This window comes from Talpa occidentalis, unplaced genomic scaffold, assembly GCF_014898055.3.
Source record: "Talpa occidentalis isolate TD23 unplaced genomic scaffold, MPIMG_talOcc4v2.1 talOcc4.6, whole genome shotgun sequence".
NCBI classification, from domain to species: Eukaryota; Metazoa; Chordata; class Mammalia; order Eulipotyphla; family Talpidae; genus Talpa; species Talpa occidentalis.
The window spans coordinates 40062599-40084985 of NW_023604972.1; the positions used below are offsets into that span (position 1 = coordinate 40062599).

General features: G+C 34.8%; 1 protein-coding gene across 2 annotated transcripts; it reads right to left on the bottom strand.

Annotated features, from left to right (window-relative positions):
• Positions 1 to 1637: 1637 nt before the first annotated feature.
• Positions 1638 to 22025, bottom strand: SULT1B1 (sulfotransferase family 1B member 1). 2 transcript variants are annotated; one of them, XM_037529718.2, is made up of 10 exons: positions 21900 to 22025; positions 21674 to 21794; positions 20338 to 20490; positions 15616 to 15798; positions 15210 to 15338; positions 12715 to 12812; positions 11102 to 11228; positions 10437 to 10531; positions 6263 to 6443; positions 1638 to 3054 (listed from the first exon to the last, which is right to left on the bottom strand). In XM_037529718.2, the coding sequence occupies exons 4-10, from the start codon at positions 15761 to 15763 to the stop codon at positions 2942 to 2944; spliced, it is 891 nt and encodes a 296-aa protein (XP_037385615.1). In that variant the 5' UTR covers positions 15764 to 15798; positions 20338 to 20490; positions 21674 to 21794; positions 21900 to 22025; the 3' UTR covers positions 1638 to 2941. The 2 variants fall into 2 exon arrangements, with proteins under 2 accessions (XP_037385615.1, XP_054543958.1); XM_054687983.1 differs by lacking the exon at positions 21900 to 22025 and having other exon boundaries at positions 21674 to 21842.
• Between the last annotated feature and the right edge of the window lie 362 nt (positions 22026 to 22387).

The following is a 22387-nucleotide window of genomic DNA, read 5'->3' on the forward strand; positions in this document are numbered from 1 at the left end:
TTGATGGTATCAGTGGTACTGGTGTCAGGGCCATCTTATATTTTTTCTATATGGGCTTCCTCATTCCTGGCCCCTGCATCGACCTTTCAATATGAATTTCCAATTGTAAAATAGCTTTTTCATGTACTTTATATGAATAATGGTGAGAATCAAATCACTACAGTATTTGATCCATGGGGAACATTTACAGAATGTTATGAAGGTTTGTGTATGTATGTATGCATATACTATGTATGTTTCATTTGTGTGATTTAATATATGAAATAGATTGTGAATTAGCAAGAGAGGTTTACAAATAAATATTATTAAGATAACATGACTTTAAATGTGTCAATGTTCAAAACACAGAGCTAAGTAGTTACTGAGCTTGTGCTAATATAATAACTATAATGAAAGTAAAAACCTAAACTAGTCTTCTATGAGCATAGCTTTATTTGATGACAGTTGAATGGCTCCAGAGAAATAATGATGCACTAGAATGAAAAAAAGAAGTTTATAAAAACATGGATGGACCTGAAGTGGATTATGCTAAGTGGATAAAGTCAGAAAGAGAAAAACAAATATCCAATGGTGACATTTTATATGTGGACTATAGAGAAACAAAACAAAGGTTTAGATAAAGACAAATCAATAATAAACCTTGGAAATCTGATTGTAGAAGTGAGGCTACCAAAATGGGGATGGGCAGGAAGAGAACAAAGTGGGAGGAGCGCAATGGACTAGGGTGGAGGATTATGGGTGTTTTGGTGGTGGGTGTGGTGTGGTAACAATACCTAAAGAGGGAGATCCTATATCTGTAAACATTGTAAACCATTGTTACCTCAGTGAAAACACAAAAAAGAAGTCAGAAGTTACTAACTGTAAGATAAGCTATCCAAAGGACAAAGGCTAGGAGGTTTTAGAGAAAGGAGAATTTATTTTGTGAAAGGTGGTAAGAAAAACTTTCACTGAGGTAAAACTACAACTGGGCTTTTAATCTAAGGAAGTGGAAATATTAACTCTCTTCTGTGAGTCTGTGTGAATAAGCTGGACAGAAAAGGGAGTGATGGAAACAGAAGCACTTGTGCAGGAAGCACAAAGAACTGCCACGCACTGATGAAGAAAATTGATTACAAAAGTAGGAAGCAACTATGGCCACAAAATTTCAGAATATGGAAGAAATACAAACCAATTACCAAATTTTATAGATGAGAAAACAAAAATTTTATTTAATTGGTTTTGAACATTTAACATCTAACGCACACTCTTAAATTAAAATATTGTTTCCTTAGGAGTCTTTGTGGCTCTTTCTCTTTATTCAATAATGGCAAATGCTCACAATAGGCACATATGCTGGACAAACACTAGTCCTTACTCTGAACAACCTGCTGAAATTTTTTTTTAAGATTGATTTATTTATTTATACGAGAACCAGGGTACAGGCCAGATGTGTGGGAAGATGAGAGGATTCACCAGAGACAGAGCAGGGAACCGAACAGACAGACTGACAAAATGCACTGCTGAGGGGAGCAGTGGATGAGACAGGAGAGGTCTGCCGTGCCATGTGGGACCCTCGCCAGCCAGCGGAGATGGAACCAGCGCTGCAGAGGCTGCAGACAGCTTCACAGCACTGGGCTCAACCGCCTGGGCCACCAGGGGAGGCCCAACCTGCTGAAAATTTTTAAGCCATGCTTGGGCTTCTTGAAAATAGTCCTTGAATTGACCAGTGAGGTACCACATGTGAGAAAGTGATCATATCACTGTCAGATACTTACTATCACTATCTTTACATCATGTGCTTTGAATAGAGAAAAATAGAATGAGATAATACTAAGGGTTTTTATTTATGTATTTGAAAAATGTACCATTGATTGTGACAGCAAAATTTTATAACACAAATTATCTCAGTCATTTCAGTTATGGTTCAAGATGTTTATAATGTGGTAGAACTCTCCTCCAGAATAAGGAGAGTTCAAGACATTTTAACCAAACTTGAATTTGGGACCATGGGTTTAGCATGTAATTTGGCACATGCTGATATAATGGACAGGCAAATATTTCTACACCTAGAGATATAAATAATTACCTCTAAGGCAAAGTTGGAGTTGAGAAGACAAATGTTTCAAGGAAACATCTACCAAAGAACCTGAGCTGATAGGCATAATGTGGCACAGTATGTAGAGGGGATTTTGGGTCTGAAGAGCATGGTGGAGTTTCAGTCTAGAGCATTTTCTTTAGGCAATGTTTAGATTTTTACAGCAGCAATGACCTTATCTGGGGTGTTAAAGGTGCTATTAAAGGATTAAAATCTATTTAGACACAAGATGAAGTAACTGAAGTTCTCAAATAGTGACCATGGCAATAGATGATTCTCAGAAATTAGAAGAGACTGTTGAAACCAGGAAGAGTGTCCCCAAGAAAATGCTCCAGGCCTCTCAGTCCAGTCCTTCAGAGCAGAGCTCCAGTTCTCAGGAAAGAGCCCTAAGGAGCCCTAGGGAGACTGATGTCTTTGAAAGTTCAGAAATTCAATACTCAGATATTAGAAATTTGGATAATCTGGACTTAGTCATAGAAACATTTCCAAAATCTGAACCATATAACCTTTGTTATCCAAATAGAGGCACAGCAAGATGAGCTATGACTCAAGGAACAATTTGAAACAGAGACAGTGGAACAGTGGGTCAAATTTTCAGGAACAGGAAATTTCAGGAACTATAGTGTCAGTGTGCAAACAACATTTCGTGGAGTACTTTCATAGGGACAGGAAATTAATTCTAAGTCATATAGAGAGAGGTTAGCCCTCATATTAGGACCAATACGGAATCTCAGAACAGTAAAAAAAAAATGTGGGACCTGATTAATGATAATGAAAAATCAGTTTTAAAATAATCATTTGATTGCTCAAGTCAGAACCCATTTCAACAAACTACATTTCTTTCTTCATATTTGTGAGTGAAGCTCTTTAAATCTCTGTGCGAAACTGAAGTATAGTTCCAGCCATTTCCTTCTTATAAATAGTATCAAATTTCTCACTTTGGGCCACAGTGAAGTAATTCTTCCAATCACCTGTAGTCCCTAAAAATGACAAAAAAAAAAGCATGAAAATGTGAAATTATTCCTTTATGAAGAAAAAAAGATAATATATATCTAAAGAAAATGTTGGAAGATACAAAGGAGGGTTTTCTTTGTATTTGAATGTTTGAAAACATCATTTCTGTCTTATTAGCAATTCCTCCCACCTTGAAAGTTGGCTTATCACTAAACAGAGACTGACTTTCAAAATACTTTCTGAGAAGGGTAGATTTTCTTGTCTAATTTATGGAAGGTAAAATAGATTCCTGGAAAACATTCTTTTAGTGTTTCCAATAGTCCTAGGTAATGGGATTATCACTGCATTAATGAGCAGCGCATTTTTTATTTTGAGTTACTTTTGGAAACTGTCACAAAGACCAGGTCATCAGCACACCAAAAACATGAAATAGAAAACTGACAAGTATTGCTTTTCAAAATGTAGAAATGATAATGCTATGCTATTTAGAGGATGCTTACTTCCCTGAATTCACTAGATTTATGTTTATTTGCATTTTACATGAGGATAGCATTAAAATTAAACATATTATACCCCTGAATAATCTTTACAGAAGTAAAGTTTTCAGGATATAAATTTACACTAAATCCTTGTAAATATTTATTTGAAATGAATGAATTTTAAATTACTGCAATGTGCTTGAAGGAAAATATTTTTGCTAACTTATGATTGTTAAGTACATCCTATTGAATTGTAAGCTTTATTAATTCTATGATGGCTTGATGAAAATTTCAGAACATTTTAATGAAAAACATCCTCATAGATAAGGTTTTTTCCAGGTTTTTATTCTTTGCTCTGTGACTCTCAGATGGCAATAGCATAATGTATATGAGGGTAGTACATATTTGAGATAGCACTCACCAATGATGATGCTTTTAAAAAGTGAACATATATTTAAACTATAAAGATTACAATAAATTATTTCAATTATCTTTTATTTTGAGAGTAAATTATATAGATTTGTTTTACAAGAGAGAAGGAAGTATAATTTTTTTCTATAAAAAAATTCTGGTCAAAGTTTAAAATTTCCTGTTTTGCAGCAATTTAGGAAATTGATACAAACACTGGATATCATCTAAATATCATCGATCCTCTTCCACTCTTTACTATTGTTTGACTAAATTTTGGTATTAACTTATCTAACATAGCATCCTTCAAGACTGAGTGGGCCTGGTTCTTTGTTTCTACTTCACTCTCAGCCCTACCTAGCATCCATTTACATGCATACCTCTTCCATTACATTATGATCTTCTTGAGGAAGATGTGTCATTCAACCCTTAATATTCTTTAGAAAATGAGGTAGGTAAGTCTGTTTGTGAAAATTTTTTACATGTTAATTAATGAATGCATGGATAATTTCAAATGTATGTTGAATGGATAAATGAATAAATATATAGATGAATCTTTAATTAGTTATGCTAATAAGACTTACTACTTTTGCTTGTATTATTTATGGTCAGAAAAATATTCTGAATGTGTATATATTGTTTACTATAATCTTTCCCCAAAACTTTGCTGTAGATTTTATACTCTTTCAATTTTCTTAGTTATATAGTCATAGTTTTAACAGATTAATTAATGTATTCATAGTCACAGACTGAGATTGTGGTATAGCATTGATAAACCCTGCATTAATCAGATCACAAAGGATCTATTGTTTGCCACTTTAACAACTAATGTTAATAAGATCTCTAGTTAGATTTCCCTAATCTATATGTACTCTTTTCTGCAGAACTGGGGAAAAAAATCCAGATATTGAAGTAATCTTCTGTATGTTTTTAACCCCAATTATGTATCAAAAGTTGGTATCAATTTTCACATGACTAGAGATAAAATTCTCCTGGAAGTTACATCAATGATAGAGCAGAATGAAAATTTGTCTATAAAGGCTATTTTTTTTTTCTGATTCTTCCACCAGGAAAATATCTTGTGTGTGTGTGTATGTATGTGTGTGTGTGTCTTTGAGAGAGTCTTGTTCAAACTTATAATGCACTATTCATAATGGAAAATTTGAGTTGCCCTCTTAACTCTGGAAACTATTGTTAGGAAATTAAATGTATTTTTTGAAAGTAAAAGCATGACTTGAAAACACCAAGGCTACTTGTTAGCTTAAAAAGTTAAAGAAAAATGACTTAGAAAAAAAATACAACCACACAACTCTTTTCAAAATCAAGAGTTTTGATCCATGTGTTCATGTGCAAAACAAATTCTTTGGATTGTGCTTTTGTCCAAGAATACCAACTAGAATTCTACTTCTTTCTCTCCAGTTTAACAAAAATATTGAAAATAGAAGTTACTGGCTAACTCCTTGAATTGAATTAGCCAGTTTGTGCAATGTATCTGTTTTTATTATCAAAACACTTTTTATACAAATCATATACAATAAGCTAAAATACACAGGATTTGCTTCATTGGAAATAAAACTGAATTTCAACCGTGTCAAATTTCTGATTTGTCATCTCTCTAAGTTAAATTTAGTTTCTATGCTTTCTCTAATTCAGATAGTATTTTTATGGAGCAAAAACTTCCCACACAGTAAAAAAAAAAACTTTTCTCTTGAATCCTTCTTCATGAGTGTACACGCTTTCAAAATGATAGAAGATTGTATTACACCAAGCAATATTTATCACTAAGGAGAGAAAGGACACTGATGTTGACTTTAACAAAAATTTAAGATTTAGGACAACAAATTTGAAATGACTTACATAAGAATTGGTAAAGCCATTCTTATTTAGCATCCTAAAGAGGAAGAGGAATAGATATGAAATACTTAAGGTATTCTGATAACAGTTTTACAAATACTATTCCTTTTAATAATTTCTAATCTAATACAGCAACTTTTATGGTAGGTATTTTGAGTGTCCTTATTTCTCAATGAGGAAAGTAGCTAATATTTAAAAAAGTGACTTAGAAGAGATTAGAACACTGACTTTCAATTCAGAGTAAGTTATAAGAGAATTAAAAAGTGGAGTAGCTAAATCAAGAAAAAAGTGGACAGTAAGATGGTAAAGAATAGAACTGAACTTTTTAAGTGCTGAACCGAATATAGTATATACATAAGTTGACTTTCAAAACTTATACAATATAATAATGTGATGTTATTTCAATAAGTTAATAAATCAATACAGTTATCTACGGGAAGAAGAAAATAAAAAAAGAAACTGTTTTTAAGTTTAAACTCAATAAAATATTCACCTTTGCGCATAAAAGGGGACTTGCTGTGATCCATCACTGAACTCGGCAGATGGGTATAATTCACCCGAGGGTTGTCCTTCATTATTTCAAATGAGGTGTGATGAACGATCTTATCCAACACCTCATCATTCAGGTTCTTTTCTAGAAATCTAGCAATCTTCTTGATTTCCTGCTTTGGATTCTATCATTGGATAGAAACAAACCCAAAAAATAAAACAAATAAATCTTTAAAATAAATGAAAAGTTATATATTATTTACAACCTTTTTTCCTGAGTTGATTTTTTAGGTGATTCATAAGTTCTTTTTTTTTTTTTTAATAATTAATGTATTTTAAGTTACTGTTTAACAGTTTTGGGGTTTTTTGGGGGGGGGTTTAAAGATTTATTTTTATTTATTTATACAAGCACTGGGTACAGTCAGAAGTGCAGGAGGGTGAGAGAATTCACCAGAGCCAGAGTGGGGGGCAGAGAAGGCAGAAGGACCTAAGTACACTGCTGAGGGAAGCAGCAGGTGGCAGGAGAGGTCTGTGCACCATGTGGGACCCTCCTCCGGTGGCCGGGGAGCAGCCAGGGAGCAGCAGAGGCTGCGGGCAGCTTCGCAACCCAGCGCTCAAACGCTGCGCCACCAGGGAGGTCCTGATTCTTAAGTTGTGAATATTGAATCTGCATTTATTTGTATCTATTCACAATTCTTAAATTAATCATAGAAATGAAAAATATTAATTTGCATTTATCAAATGAAGAGTGGAAATATTCTTTATTCTAGTATTTTTTTACATTCAAATTACAATAGCATTGGGCCTGATATTAGTAGTATTTAAAGGGAAAACATATCAAGTTACTTGAAGCTTAATTTGTAGACAGATTTGAACAATGAAAGCTTTAAGGGACCTCAGTGCCATTTTATTCTTTCTGCTTTTAATATCTGTTCTTAATCAAAATTCTTTTTTTGATTTTATGAACCATAATTACATATAAATAATAAATTCATGAACAACTTCATGCTTCTTTGCCTTAAGCCATGAATAGTGATGTGACTTTGCTTGGACTTAAATTATTAAAAATAAACTCCAAGATGCAAACACATCATGACCTAATTATCTTTTTTTAAAGTTTGTTTATTTATTTATTTGTTTGTTTAGTTGTTTATTTATTTATTTATACAAGAACCAGTGTACAGGCCAGATGCGCGGGAGGGTGAGAGGATTCACCAGCGACAGAGCAGGGAACAGAACAGGCAGACTGACGATATACACTGCAGAGGGGAGCAGTGGGCACGACAGGAGAGGTCTGCTGCGCCATGTGGGACCCTTGCGGGCTGGCCGGGATTGACCTGGTGCTGCAGAGGCTGCGGACAGCTTCACAGTGCTGCTCTCAACTGCCTGCCCCACCAGGGGAGGCCATGACCTATCTTTAATGTAGAAGGGAAGCATCCACATTTAATAATGTGTCATATTACTTACATGTGTTTTGGCAAGGAGTTCACTTTAAAAGAGGTTCTAGCAATATTTTATGTATCAGGTTTCTGTGAGAGAAGTCTAAGATGGCTTCTTAAAGAATGTGAACGAGTAGAAGGAGTACAAGTTCAAAAATTATGAGAGTGCAGAAAAAGCCAAAAGAAAAGTTAATAGTAGTACAAGGGAGGGCCTCCCCGGTGGCGCAGCGGTTGCGCTCTGGGTTGCAGGGCCGCCGGGCGAGGGTCCCTCAGACCTCTCCTGCTCCCGCTGCTCCCCTCAGCAGTGTACTTCGTCAGTCTGCCTGTTCTGTTCTCCGCTCTGGCTCTGGTGGGTTCTCTCACCCTCACGCACTTCTGACTGTGCCCAGTGCTTGTATAAATAAATAAATAAATCTTTAATAAAAATAATTAAAAAAACAGTAGTACAAGGGAAAGAATAGGTGGACAAGCAGTAATTTCTGTCAAGGATTCAAAGCATTCGTAGGGTCACGTTATTTTATAGAACAGTAGCATTTAAAGCAAAGAGTGCTGGTGTTTAGTGAATCTTTCTCTACTGTATTTCTCTTTCACTTCATCGATTAAAAATGTATGCAGGCACTCATAAACCTGATGTAAGTTTTTAGACCTTACATCAGGTTTGAAATTTATTTTTTTTTAATGCATAGAAGAACTGGGATGTAGGTCAGAGGTTGGGAGGAATGGTGAGGGGATTCACCAGAGACAGAGTGGGGAGCAGAGCAGGTGAATCTACTGAAATACACTGCTGAAGGGAGCAGTGGGCAAGACAGGAGAGGTCTGTTGAGCCATGTGGGTTAGCTCCCTGGCCAGGGATCGAACTCAGGCCTCAGTGGCTGTTGATAGCATGATAGCACAGAGATTTTAATCTCTGAGCCATCAGGGAGACCCTGAATTTTATTCTTGATAAGTAATAATTTTTTCCTATTATTGTTATTGTTATATTAAACCACAGATAGAACATTCTCTAAAAAAGATTACATGACAGGGAAAAAACATTGTCTACTAAGTATGTTGCAGATAGCAGATTTGAGTGGCATTAAGAATATGTGACTATGCTTATAAAGTTGGGCCAGACTGTAAATCAACATGAATGAGTTTCTTTGAATAAGGCATTTAGGTGAATAAGGAGAGAAATGGTTTCTATAGTGTCATGTGGAGAACAGCGTAATGTCAGATTGAGACTATGGATGCAAGCCCAGTCCAAGAAAGGTATTTCTCCATCCTGTAGAAATGATTAAACAATATTGAGAACCTAACATTGCACTTATCATAAAGGTAGTAAGGATGTCTAGGAAACAAAGAGAGATGTGCAGTACAGAATGGGCAGATTTCTCTCTTATGAAGAGTCCACATTTTAATTCTGGTTAATCATCCAGTCCTAGGATATCACCCCTTAAAAAAATGGCTTCAAAAAGACACGTTAGCTTTGTAGCTGTGAATTGCAAGCAAACATATTAATTATCTCAAGTACTGGATCAAAGGGTAATAATAAGTTCAAGACAACAGATTTTCCATGGGCTGCACAAAGCTGTAATGGAAAGCAAAGGCCAAGACAGCAGAAAAACTCTTTTGATAAGCTATGAGCCATATTCTGGAAGTTTCTCAGAAATACCTGTAGTAAGAGGCATTTTCCATGGGACATAATTTCTGTTAAGCCAAATAGGACTGATGTCACTGAAATGTTTGTTATTACACCTTATTCATTCATTAAGTCAACTGTGCAACAAGAACCCCTATTTATGTGGTGGTGCTACATTAGTTAATGAGATTGCAGTTACAAAGATGATAGCTATTGTACCTTCTGTCACTAATCTGAAAGTCTAAAAAGAATCCTCTTTGCTTCCAGGCTTTTACAACTAGAGAAACTTGATTTCCATTACTTTTCAGGTATGTTCGTATGTTTGTTTGTGGGATGGATGTTGGTCAATTTACATAAAATAGATGCAGAACAGTGATCTGGAACTTTGTAATAGTATTTGAACTAATATTAATTCATATAGGAGATGAAATGAATGCTTACAATTCCCTAAGTTAAAAGAGAGGTATTAAGAAAGAAAAAGATGATGACTCATTTGAAAGAAATAACAGACAAGGCATATGAGCAAACAGGATGTTCAGTACAGATGAAAGGAAATCAATGAGGAAAGCTACTTTCAAACTTTCAAAAATGAGTTGGCAGCATCAGTGATTGAGTAAGAACAAATGATTACATATGACAGAAAAGCAAGATGAGTTTAGTTTTGACCATGCTAAATACAATAAAAACATGGGTTTGATTTCAGAGTCAGCGTCAAAATGAACTTTTCTGGGTATTTAGCATAAATGGTTTTGGTGACAGTGAACATGGGAGTGATTACTAAAAGTTAGCAAAGAATTTTTAAAAAATGACTGTGAAAGAGAGACACAGAAAAACCATGAAAATAATATCCCAGTAAGTGTAGGACAGAATTTCAAAAAGAAAAAGTGGTCAAAATATAACAAAACTGTTAAAGGATAAGATAAATAAAAAGAAGTCACTGATTTTACAGTCAGAAAACATTAGTGATCTTAGCAAGCAATGTTTGTGTATGCAGGAATGGAAGACAGCAAAACAATCATATTCTTTTGGATTTCACAGACTAATTCAAAAAATAAATAGTAATCCTTTTATGCCAATATGTAGACAGAAGAATTGTTCAGGATAAATTTCTACCATTTTACCTCTTTCATATCTTCATAGTATAAGAAAAGTATTGGGTGTTCTTCTTTTTTCTTCCACCAGCTCTTAACATGATCAAACCAAGGACCATATGCCACTAAAACCAGGAACACAGTTTATTTCTATAAGTATTCATCCAATTATTTTTTTTTTCTGAGCAATAAGTTAAACTGTACAAATATTTTGTGGAATTTAGTTACTAAGGACACTGACAACATAGGGCCATTTTTTTAAAGTCAGACATTTATTGATTTAGAACAATCAGATTGAAAACAAACCCCATATAAAGTACAAAGGAAGTATTGCAAATGAAAAAAACTTGACGTCCATAGATTACACCTAGCCTCAGAGAGAAGGACATTTTTCTTTTACAAAATACTGATATCGAGTATTTATCTAAGTACTTTAAATGTGTGTGTAAGAGATTTGACAAATGATCTGGGAAAGCTAAAAGTTTCTACTGTGAATAGAAACTGAGAATGTACTTTAAGCAACTGAAATGATATTCAAATTACTTTCGTTAAGTAGATGAAAAATATTAGGTTTGCATATTGAATAGCATAATAAAATAATACATATATTTGATTCAATTTTTTGAAATGGTGTTTGAATGTATTTTAATTTATTCAATTAAAAAATTATTAAATTTTAGCCACAGCTTACTTACCCTTTCCAGTCACAAATCTCTCCAGATATTCTCCCCAGGTGCCAGGAAGAGGTTCTAAGTTATTCATTAAATCAAAATGGTAATATGAGACTGCAACATCCTTGGCATTTCGAGCCAAATATATCATCTGTAAGGGAGGAAGAAAGAAATTAATTGAAAGGTAATTAATTTAGGGAATATAAGCTAGCAAGGTAATAGAACTCCTCTTTCTTTGCATTTTTTTAAAGATTTTATTTATTTATTTATACAAGAACTGGGGTACAGGCCAGATGTGTGGGAGGGTGAGAGCATTCACCAGAGACAGAGTGGGGAACAGAACAGGCAGACTGATGAAATACACTGCTGAGGAGTGCAGCAGGCAAGACAGGAGAGGTCTGCTGCGCCGTGTGGGGCCCTCGGCGGCCAGCTGGGATCAAACCCATGCTGCAGAGGCTGCGGACAGCCTCACAGCACTGCGCTCAACCGCCTGCACCACAAGGAGGCCCTTTCTTTGCATTCTTTGCAGCAACTGTTGAGGGTCTTTCTAACATGTACCGTTCTTAGCGGTGTGAGTTGACCTCATTATAGTTTCTACCTGCATCTCTCTCTTATTAAAAATTATGATGATTTTTTTTTCATGTATCTGTTGGTCTTCTGGAAATCCTCTTTAGTGAATTGTCTGCAGCTATGTGGCTGATTTATTAATTGGGCTGTTTATTTATTGTTAAATTGCATAATTTTTTATCATAGATATAAACACCTTGTCAGTTGCGTAATGTGTAAATATTTCTTTCTATTTAGCAGGTGTCTTATTAATCTACTTATATTTTCTTTAGTTGTGTAAGACTTTTTAAATCTGAGTATATTCCAGTTGCTGATTTTTACTTTTATTACCCTTGCCAATGTGAGCAACTCCCCAAAAACATCTTCGTCACTGATGTAATGAAATGCATTGCCAATAATTTCTACTACTTATTTTATTGCTGTAGTTCTTATTTCTAAATCTGTAATTTTAAATTTTTATTTTTTGCAGGAGTTAGAGAGTAAACCAACTTTATTCTTTTACATGTGGCCATCTGGTTTTCCCAGCATCATTTATTTATGAGACTTTCCTTTTTGTGTTGTATTGTCATAGTGCTTTTATCATTTATTTAATATTGATATAGATTTCAATTTATTTTTGGCCTCTTGATTTGGTTCCATTGACCCAGTTGTTTATTTTTATGTCAATACCATATTGTTTTAACTTTTATTTTATTGGATAGCTTAAAACTAGATAACATGATGTTTCTGTTTCATCCCCCTTTCCTCAGGATTTCTTTGCTATTTGAGGACTTTTATGGTTCTTTTATGCTTTATAATAATTTCTTATAAGAATATTGTTGGTAATTTGATGGTGACTGCATTAAATTTATATATTACCTTTGTTAGAATAGTCATTTTAATTGTATTGATTTAAATCTGGAAAGCTTGAGAATGTAGGTTTAGACTAGAATATCTACATTTCTTAATGAAACAATTTCTTATATTACTCACTTCTCAAGGTAACAAGTAAAACATTTGAACAATTGCTCACTATGTGAAAGAGTAAAGGAATAAGATAATACTTAAAAATGTCGTAGTCTAAAGTATACCTTGCAGTTGTTTTCCCAGAAAGACTTAGGAAGAAGATCAATTGGAAGATGTGTCTTCACCACCCGGGGTGATGGAGTCTTCTCTAATTGTTCTACACCTGGGAAAATGTAATTTGAAATACAGAGATATTAGTCTCCATGGAACACATTCTGTTTTTTTCTTTTTTAAAAAGAATTATGTCTGGCTCACTCATTTTAAGAAACCCTATATTTTGAATTTAAAGCAATCTTATGCTTCAAGTCAGTCCTGAACTTCAATTCTATAGCATTGACCCTCTGAATTCAGTCAGCCACACAATAGGAGTGATACTTTCTCAGTTGGTCCTTCTTGGCTTATGTGCTTCACTAACTCCAGTAGGAGAGAAAATTTGGTTACTACTCTTTCAGCTGACCTACATGTCCTCTTTCTTCTTTTTTTTTTTAATAATATATTTTATTTTTATATACCCCATACAATTGCAACCCCCCCATTCTGACCCTAATCCCTCCCCTCCCACCCCCCACCCCCCAAAAAGTGTCTCTGGTTCATAGTTTTTTGTTGATTTTGATTTTCACTTTCTTATAGTTATTCATTTTCCTGGTCCCTTATTTAAGTTTTCTAGATTCCTCCTCTTTCTTCTTATTCCAGATATTCAGCAGCATTTGAGAACCAAACCTTGCCTTATGAATCCTTCCACATGCCTAAAGAACATCATATACTTCTAATTCTCACTTAGCTCACTGAGTTTTTCTTTTCAGTTTCCTTTGCTAGCTCCTCTTTTTCTACCAAGCCTCTTCATGTTGGCATTTTTTATAGTTATATCCTGCTGTTCTCATTGCTCTACAAACTTCAAATAATATAATTGAATCTGAATATTTGAAATATCAAATGACCTCTCAAACAATATGTCTATATTAAATTGTTAGTAACCTGATCCCTAAATATATTACTTTACAGCTATTTTCCATATGCTCCATAGTCCCTTCAATGATCAAGATAAAACTTTGGGAGTCATTTTTCATTTTGTAATTTTCCTCATGTTATATAGACCATCAAAGAGCCAAAAATAGGGCCTCCCTGGTGGCGCAGGGGTTAAAGTCTCAGTACTATCAACCATTGCCAGCCACTGCGGCATGAGTTCAATCCCCAGCCAGGGAGCTGACCCACATGGTGCTGCAGACCTCTCCTTTCTCACCCACTGCTCCCCTCCCCTTCACTAAATCCACCTGCTCTGCTCCCCACTCTGTCTCTGGTGATTCTTCTCACACCCCCCATACACCTCTGGCCTACACCCCAGTTCTTGTATGTGTAAATAAATCTTTAAAAAAAAGCCAAAAATATATTTTCTCTAGTTTCCCAATCTCATCTTCATACAGCATCCAGTGAGGTCTTTATATTTAAAGAAACAACAATATAAATTCTATTTTTTGAATGCAATTCATATCTTTCTCATTGTGTTTAGAATAAAATAAAAGAATCTTAAGAATTAGAAACCCAAGATGATTTGTGCTTTTCTAATCTCCAATTGATTTGCAACCCACTTTTCCTTTCTTCCATTCAATTTCTCTTGCTGTCTTGTACCACACCAAGGTATACATAGATTTAGATGTCAATTATGAATAGATATCTCTAAACATTTATTCTAAAGTAAGTTCTCCAGGGCCTTCCCTGGTGGGGCGCAGGCGGTTGAGCGCCATACTGTGAAGCTGTCTGCAGCCTCTGCAGCAGGGGTTCGATACTGGTCGGCCGGCTAGGGTCCCACATGGAGCAGCAAACCTCGCCTGTCTCACTCACTGCTCCCCTCAGCAGTATATTTCATCAGTCTGCCTGTTCTGTTCCCCACTCTGTCTCTGGTGAATCCTCTCATCCTCCCACACATCTGACCTGTACCCCTGTTCTTGTATAAAAATAAATAAATCTTTAATAAATAAATAAATAAAGTAAGTAAGCTCTCCTTTTTTTCATAGAATCTTATTATTTGGACATGGGAGACTAATGGTATTCACATATTATTAATTTACTTATTAAATGTAACTATTACCATAAACTCCTTGGGGAGGTTACTAGTCTACTAATATTTTTTGCTAGACATAGCACAGTGCATAAATTCTTCTGAAGCACCCAATAAATATTTGTGGAATGAAAAAAATGAACTGAATTAATAATAAATTTTATGTAGTAGGAGATAATTATTTAATTACAACAATGTCCTAACTAGAAGTTCATTGTTTTAATCTGCCAAATTCTAAAGGTCACAAAAAGTAAGGATTTTTTTATGTTACCAACTGCATTTTTAGTTGTTCTCATCAATAAAATTCTTTCCTCTTTGGTTATTATAACTTCATATGTAATGATCTAAACTAGTCTCTTTATACCTTGGTAATTGTCCTACACAAAAACTTCCATTTATGTTACCAAATCTCCATTTTCTGTGTATGGAAATCACAAGTGCAATAATTAATATGCTATATAAATTACATTACAAAATTATAATTCCCAGGTGGTTTAAGATTACCTGAAGTTCTTATTCCAGGGACAGCCATTTCCAACATTGGGACTTTAACATTAATAAAATCTCGCTTACATTTTTCAACATCTCCATTATTTAGAACCATGTCCACAATTTCACTAACCCAAGTGGTACCTGTGGTAGAATGAAACATTTTTATATAATCGTCACCCACATCTGGGAGCAACAAAGTACTTATCGGAAGCCTGCCATTTTTCTTACTCTATTAGAAAACTAGTTCTGAAGAGATTCTCTTTCTATGCCCCAAGTGCCCAATTTTAATATATACAAAGTAGATAATTAGACTGACTGCTAGGAATATGAATTTAGGATAATGCTGATTTTAAAAAGAAGCTGATTTTTCAGAAAACAAAGGTTGAAATCAGACATGCTGTTAGGCCACAACACTCACCTGATTTGGGATAAGTGGCTATTACAATATCATCTGGCTTGCTATGGAATTCCTCAATCCTTTCCCAGTTGTTTGCAAAAGAATAGATCATAGGATAGCCATGAACCATCTTCAGATCTTTTCTCTGGAAGTCTTCAAGGGAAGTCATTTTTGTACTAGACTGCACAAATTCTTGGTACAATACTGACAGATCATGAGGGAAAAAAGGTATAATAATCAGAAGCTGAGTAACTAAGGTTAATCTTAAGACATTATAACAAGAAAAAAATTAAAATTGACCTTTAACACACTAAGCACACAGAGATCTAAATACAAAGGGCGTTTTTGTGTGTATAAAGTTATAATTTGCAAGAGCAGCTACTGGCTTAGTGACAAGAGGAACAAAGGTCTTTAGTTGAAACTGAAAAGAAATGGAATCGCTTATATCACATTGAATTGAAAATCACATTTCTTGAAAGTATGCTAAAAGATATCTGGACTTATGGCAAAATAAATAAACCAATTATCATTATTCTTCAGTTGTATTTCATTATTCCTTGCAAGAGACTTATTCTTTCTCACATTTGTTTTTCTGTTCATAATGCATTTGTTTCTATGATAGTTTTTGCTCTGTACCTGGTTTTGACTAATTGAATTAATATATGCCTGGAATGATTATCGGGGTGTGTGTGTGTGTGTGTGTGTGCCCGCGCACAGGCCATTGAGATTCTTGGAAATGTGGGTTTACAGTCATTATTTCTCCAACTATTTGCTATGTCTTTCCTCTCTTATGTCTGAGACTCTCCAGACCATATGAAGTTGTCTATAGCTCACAGAATTTTTTTCTTGCTTTGCATTTCATTTTGCATAATATGTACAGCTGTACTCCAAGTTTACTAACCTTTACTTATGCAGTGTGTAATCTGATGCTAATCCCAACCTAAGTATTTTATCTCAGACATTGTAGTTGTCATGTCTAGAAGATAATTTTAATAATGATTGTATTTTTTCTGTCTCAACTTTTCAGGCATATTGAATACAGTTGAGGTAACTATTTTAATATCATATTTGTTAATTCTGGTATCTTTATTCTAGATTGTTTTAAATTGAATATTTTTTTCTTTTCAATATGATTACCTTTTGCCTGCTTTCATGCCTGGTATTTTTTTACTGAATATCTGGTATTGTGCTCGAATTTACCCTCCATCAGAAAATTATTTTGAGGCACTAAGCTGTGGAAACCATTGGGTTCATTTGATGTGTTTGCTATTTACTAGCATTTGTTTTGTTTGTTTCATACAAGAGGGTAAATCTGGTGCCTGTTACTTTATCTTGTTTAAAAGCTAATGATAGTTAATTTTATGTGTCACCTTGACTAGGTCACTAGTCAAGGCTTTCACATATTTGGCAAAATGTTATTCTCTATACTTCTGTGAGGGTGCTTTGGGATCAGATTGTACTTAAATTAGTATGTTCAATAAAGTTTATTGACTTCTGCAATGTAGGTGGGCCTTATTCAATCAATCGATGGCCTGACTAGAACAACAAGGTTAAAGCTTCCCCCAAGTAAGAGAGAATGTGTCCTGCCCAATATCTTTAATATGTAATATCACTTTTCTTCTCTGTTCAGACTGGGATTAAAATATCAACTTTTCATGGGCCTAACCCCTGATAACCTTTGAACTGAAATATCACATCAGATCACCTTACTGTTAGGTCTTTAAACTCATAATGGAACTAAATAATCAGTTAATCTAGATCACCAACCTACCAGTTCATCCTGCAGATCTTGGAACTTGCCTTTCTCTGAAATTACATGCACTAATTATGTATAATTAATCTCTTTATGTGTATGTATATATGTGTATATAAATGCACACATGTATATATAATATAAATATTGCTTTGAATACTCTTTGGTTAGTAACTATTATTACCATAATAATATTAACTCTGAATTAGCATCTCATTAACTTGCTAAGCTTTTGAAAATATTAATGTACAGAATTTCTGAAAATATTTTGGATCCTATGAGACTAGTAGTCAGGGTTCTTCAGAAACAGAACCAATAGGAGATTATATATAGAAATAATAATAATAATATAGTTTATGTATATTTATTTCTATATATATATGAAGATATACATCTATGTATATAAAGAGAGGGAATCTATGATAAGAAATTGACTCACACAGTTATGAGGAGGCTTATTCACATAGGGGAGGAGGGAGGAGAAAACAAAACTAATATTTGACTAAATATCTGGACTCCCTATGACCCTAACAAGTTGACATAAAATTAACCATCACAGAAATTCATCATTTACTTGTTTCCGCTTCATTTTTACTGAACTTTATAAGTAATTTTCTTGTCTTGCTCTTACTAGTATTTTTCATTCTACGGCCCTCCCAAGTCCATGCCCTCAAACAGAATGTAAACATTTTAGAAATATAAGTGTAGCAGTCATAGGATCCTTCATAATTTATTGCTTCACTTATTTCTGAGTACCTGTCAATCAATAATCATAATGTATACAATGTATACTAATGTAACGATAGCTTGAATTAATAATCTGAGATGAAAATCATAGATAAGTTTATATTACCTCTACTAAAATACGTAAAACTAGACTTCAAAGATTGCCACTTCTAGATAGACAAATATAATTTCTGTCAGACAAATAGCTGTTATTTGTAAGTAATTTGATCATCCAGTTCCTGAAGGATGCTTTAAACAGTGAATTCACGTAAGTTTTCCATAGTCACTTGTATGATGGGAGCCACAGATAAAACAGTCATTTAAAAGCTAGCTGTGGCTTAAACAGGTGTGCCTAAAATTGATTTGAATAGAAAGCATTCTTTTGATTGGGAAAAACATGTTGTAACAATTTGGTGTTATAGAGGTAACGCCTCCAACCCACCCTTACACTCCAAAAAAATTCTAGAGGAGAGAAATCGGAACAAAAATTTCTTCATTTCACACTGTAAGATATGCATTATATGTCACATTTTTATACATTATTATTAATGGGTGTACACACAAAAACAAAGCTTTTTATTTCCCCATTTAAATCTGTTATTAAATAAGGGTTCTGGGCCTATCCTGATGGCGCAGGCAGTTGAGCGCAGCGCTGTGAAGCTGGCCGCAGCCTCTGCAGCACCGGTTCAATCTCCGCCAGCAGGCGAGGGTCCCACATGGCTCAGCAGACCTCTCCTGTCTTGCCCACTGCTCCCCTCAGCAGTGTATTTCGTCCATCTGCCTGTTCTGTTCCCCGCTTTGTCTCTGGTGAATCCTCTCACCCTCCCGCACATCTGGCCTGTACCCCGGTTCTTGCATAAATAAATAAATAAATAAATAAATAAATAAATAAATAAATAAAACTAAGAAAAAAAATAAATATTTCATATTAAGTTGTTACCTTCTATACACTTTTTAAAAAAGATTTATTTATTTATTTATGCAAGAATCGGGGTACAGGCCAGATGCGTGGGAGGGTGAGACGATTCATCAGAGACAGAGCAGGGAACAGAACAGGCAGACGGACCAAAGACACTGCTGAGGGGAGCAGAGGGCATGAGGGGAGCAGAGGGCATGACAGAAGAGGTCTGCTTCACTATGTGAGACCCTCCACTGCCGGGATCGAACCCATACTGAAGAGGCTGCAGACAGCTTCACAGTGCAGTGCTCAACTGCTTGCGCCACTTTTCAATTATCCTCTATTTTTAGTAAAATATCTGGTTAGATTAATAGTTCTTTGTTAGTGTAGAAGGAGGATCTTATGAAAAAATAATTCTCTTTTAAAGCATGAAATACTATGGAACATGTCAGAAGTCTCAAAAAGGGAAAGATAACTTGGTTGGTCAAGAAGTTAGCAGAAAGAGAGTAGAAAAATTGAGTCTAAGTACAACATTTGGAGTGAAGTAGATACTGAAATACTGAATAAATCGATGAAAAAACTTGAACTTTCCATTCAGAATCTTCTAGAACTTGAGGATAGTCTTAATTTCCCTGCTTGGTTATAAAGGAATGAGTGACAGTAGAAGTCAATATAGGATAATCATATATTAGATTTGAATTTTAATAACAAATGAAAGAATTTTCCTTAAATAATTTATTCTATTAATTTCGTAGAAAATATTTCTTCCTATGTTATGTAAAACATATGTAAATCCCAAACTTTATTTGAATGCTATTTAGTAGATTTACAGCTCCATTTACCAACTCTTTTTATGCATGCAGGTTATTATGGGAAAGCAACTAAATATTGAGAACACAGATTCCTTTTCATAATATCTGCTATAAAGCCTATGAACAAAATTGTTCCCAAAATAGTAGGTGGTTAACGTATGTTATATATTAATAACATTATTCCTGACTAAATTGTATGTTTTATGCCATCTTTTTCATTTCTTCATTTATCTATTTAATTGCACTATTTTATATTTTATTAATTTATTCATAATCTCCTTTCAAATATAGTCATTTACAAGCACCAGATACTATTGGCATCAACTGAGGGCTTGCTAGATATGCAGCCCTAATCCAGTATCAGAATCTATAATTTAACAACAACTATCCAAAGTAGTTTTTATGCAAAAGAAAAACTGAAAACCAAGACTTTAACCACTTTTAATCTTCTTTCTAACTATATAGGGTATATAAAAATGGTTTAGCAAGCCAATCAAGTGTCTTCAAGGAAATAAATTACATTGATTTACTTAATATATACTGTCATTACCCACCTGAAGATTTTATTTTGTAGATGAGATTAGGAAAGAAAATTTGAGATTCTTTTCAAAGACACAAACAAGTGAGTGGCAAACTAGAAATGGACTTCAGTTTTCCCAGCTCTGTTCACTTGGTCACACTGCAAATCTGCCTTGGGTGGGCCCAATCTAGAGTGAAATAACATCAGTGATTTATCTCATTAAAATCAGAGTGTTCACAGTTTGTAAGAAGAATTTTCTTTCACAAAACAAACTTTCCCCTGACAGAAAGCTCACATGCCACGAAAGTGTTGTTAGAAAAGGATGAACATGAGTAACAAAATGAAAATAAGGCAACCGATTCTAAATACATGCTAGTCACATCAGGAACGAGGGTGCAACCAATTCAGGAAACTGAAGTAGAATTGCCTCACTGTGACCAGGGGATGATGATGAGTTCACAACTTTAAACGGGTAGCTGGTTGTAGGGAAGAAGGTGGCATAAGATAATTGGCATTATGCCAGGTACCTGGACAATAGTTTCTTCATGATATTTACTTTAAAAAATAAACCTAAAAATCCTTTAAATCCTACCAGAAAATGACAATTTTAGGTGATTATGTTAAGTCTGCATGATACCACAAGTTCTCTTATTAAAATGAGCCATAGTTGAATATTAAAAAGATTAAAATTGACTTTAAAGAAGCTTAATGGAATAAAAGAAAAAAAAAATAAAACAATGTCCTTCTGAGGAGAAACTAACCAGGACATCTGACATAAACACTGAGATTCTTTTAATGAGAAAAAAAATTTCTTCCTTTTGTTCCGCCCTAACAAAATCAGCTTCATGTGGTCCACAATGAACTCAGCTACTGAAATAAATGCAGTGGACAATGTAGTCATATTCTGGAAAGTGCTTTTAAAATATTGTGTGTGAGAGTGAAGGAAAGATGGGAACAAAGAAGTCAGACTTCAAGTGCATTCCTTTTTCCTTTATGAAGCTCAGATTTTTGCCAGAAGACCCCAATCCTGGCAGGCTTTAGATGAATTCCACTGAACTCAGAAAAATGGGAACAGAGAAGTCAGACTTCAAGTGCATTCCTTTTTCCTTTATGAAGCTCAGATTTTTGCTGAAGACCCTAATCCTGGCAGGCTTTAGATGAATTGCACTGAACCCAGAAAAATGAAAGTAATCATTGACAATCTGCACAGGATAAACAATACTGAACTTCCTCCTGTGGGGAAATTGGATTTCGGCAAAAACATTAAAATTACAAGCATGTGTTCAAAACGGAAATCATTAGTGGACACAATGCTCTGGGGATATAAAACTAGAACGTCAGGAAAAGATACTTAGAAAAGCAAAGTTTACCTATAATTAAACGGCCTTTTCAGTTTTCATATTCAGTCAGTGGTGCTGCTGCCGTAAGGGAACGTTGGCAGCGATGGTAGTTCCCAGAGGCTGGCACAAGAGAAGTCCTGTAAGTTTCACTCTGTGTCCAGAAAAAAATAAATTCAAGGATTTGATGTGAGTGTGGCAATCATTGACTTTACAGGCAGTTATGAGATCAAAAAACGTTTTAACTACACATACATACACACACATTCAGTCCCTGCTGTTTTAACAGCTATCAGAGTCATCAAGCACTAGAAGGAAATGGATCAGGGTGGTGGCCAGTAGTAAACAAAGTCGCAGACTGCCCAGATTTAAAAGTTCCCACAAGGCTCTGAAGGCTCCAGAGAAATGAACAGGGAAGGAAGCAGGAGTCAGTGACTGGAAGCTTGTCTTCTCTACAATCTTTAAGAATGTCTTCTAATAATTTTTCTCGTGATAGGAAGTCAGTGTGTGTGTGTGTGTGTGTGTGTGTGTGCATTCATCTGGAAGAAACACGCTTTTCTAATATCATGGCAAGAGCAAACATACAAACATACAAGCATACATAAGATGAGCTAGCAACTTTGGCACAGAAACAAAAACAGAAGTGATGGTTTCAGAATGTACTTGCTTTGTCATTCTCATTATTTCTGCAACCTCGCAATTCTCTCTCTCTCTCTCTCTCTCTCTCTCTCTCTCTCTCTCTCTCTC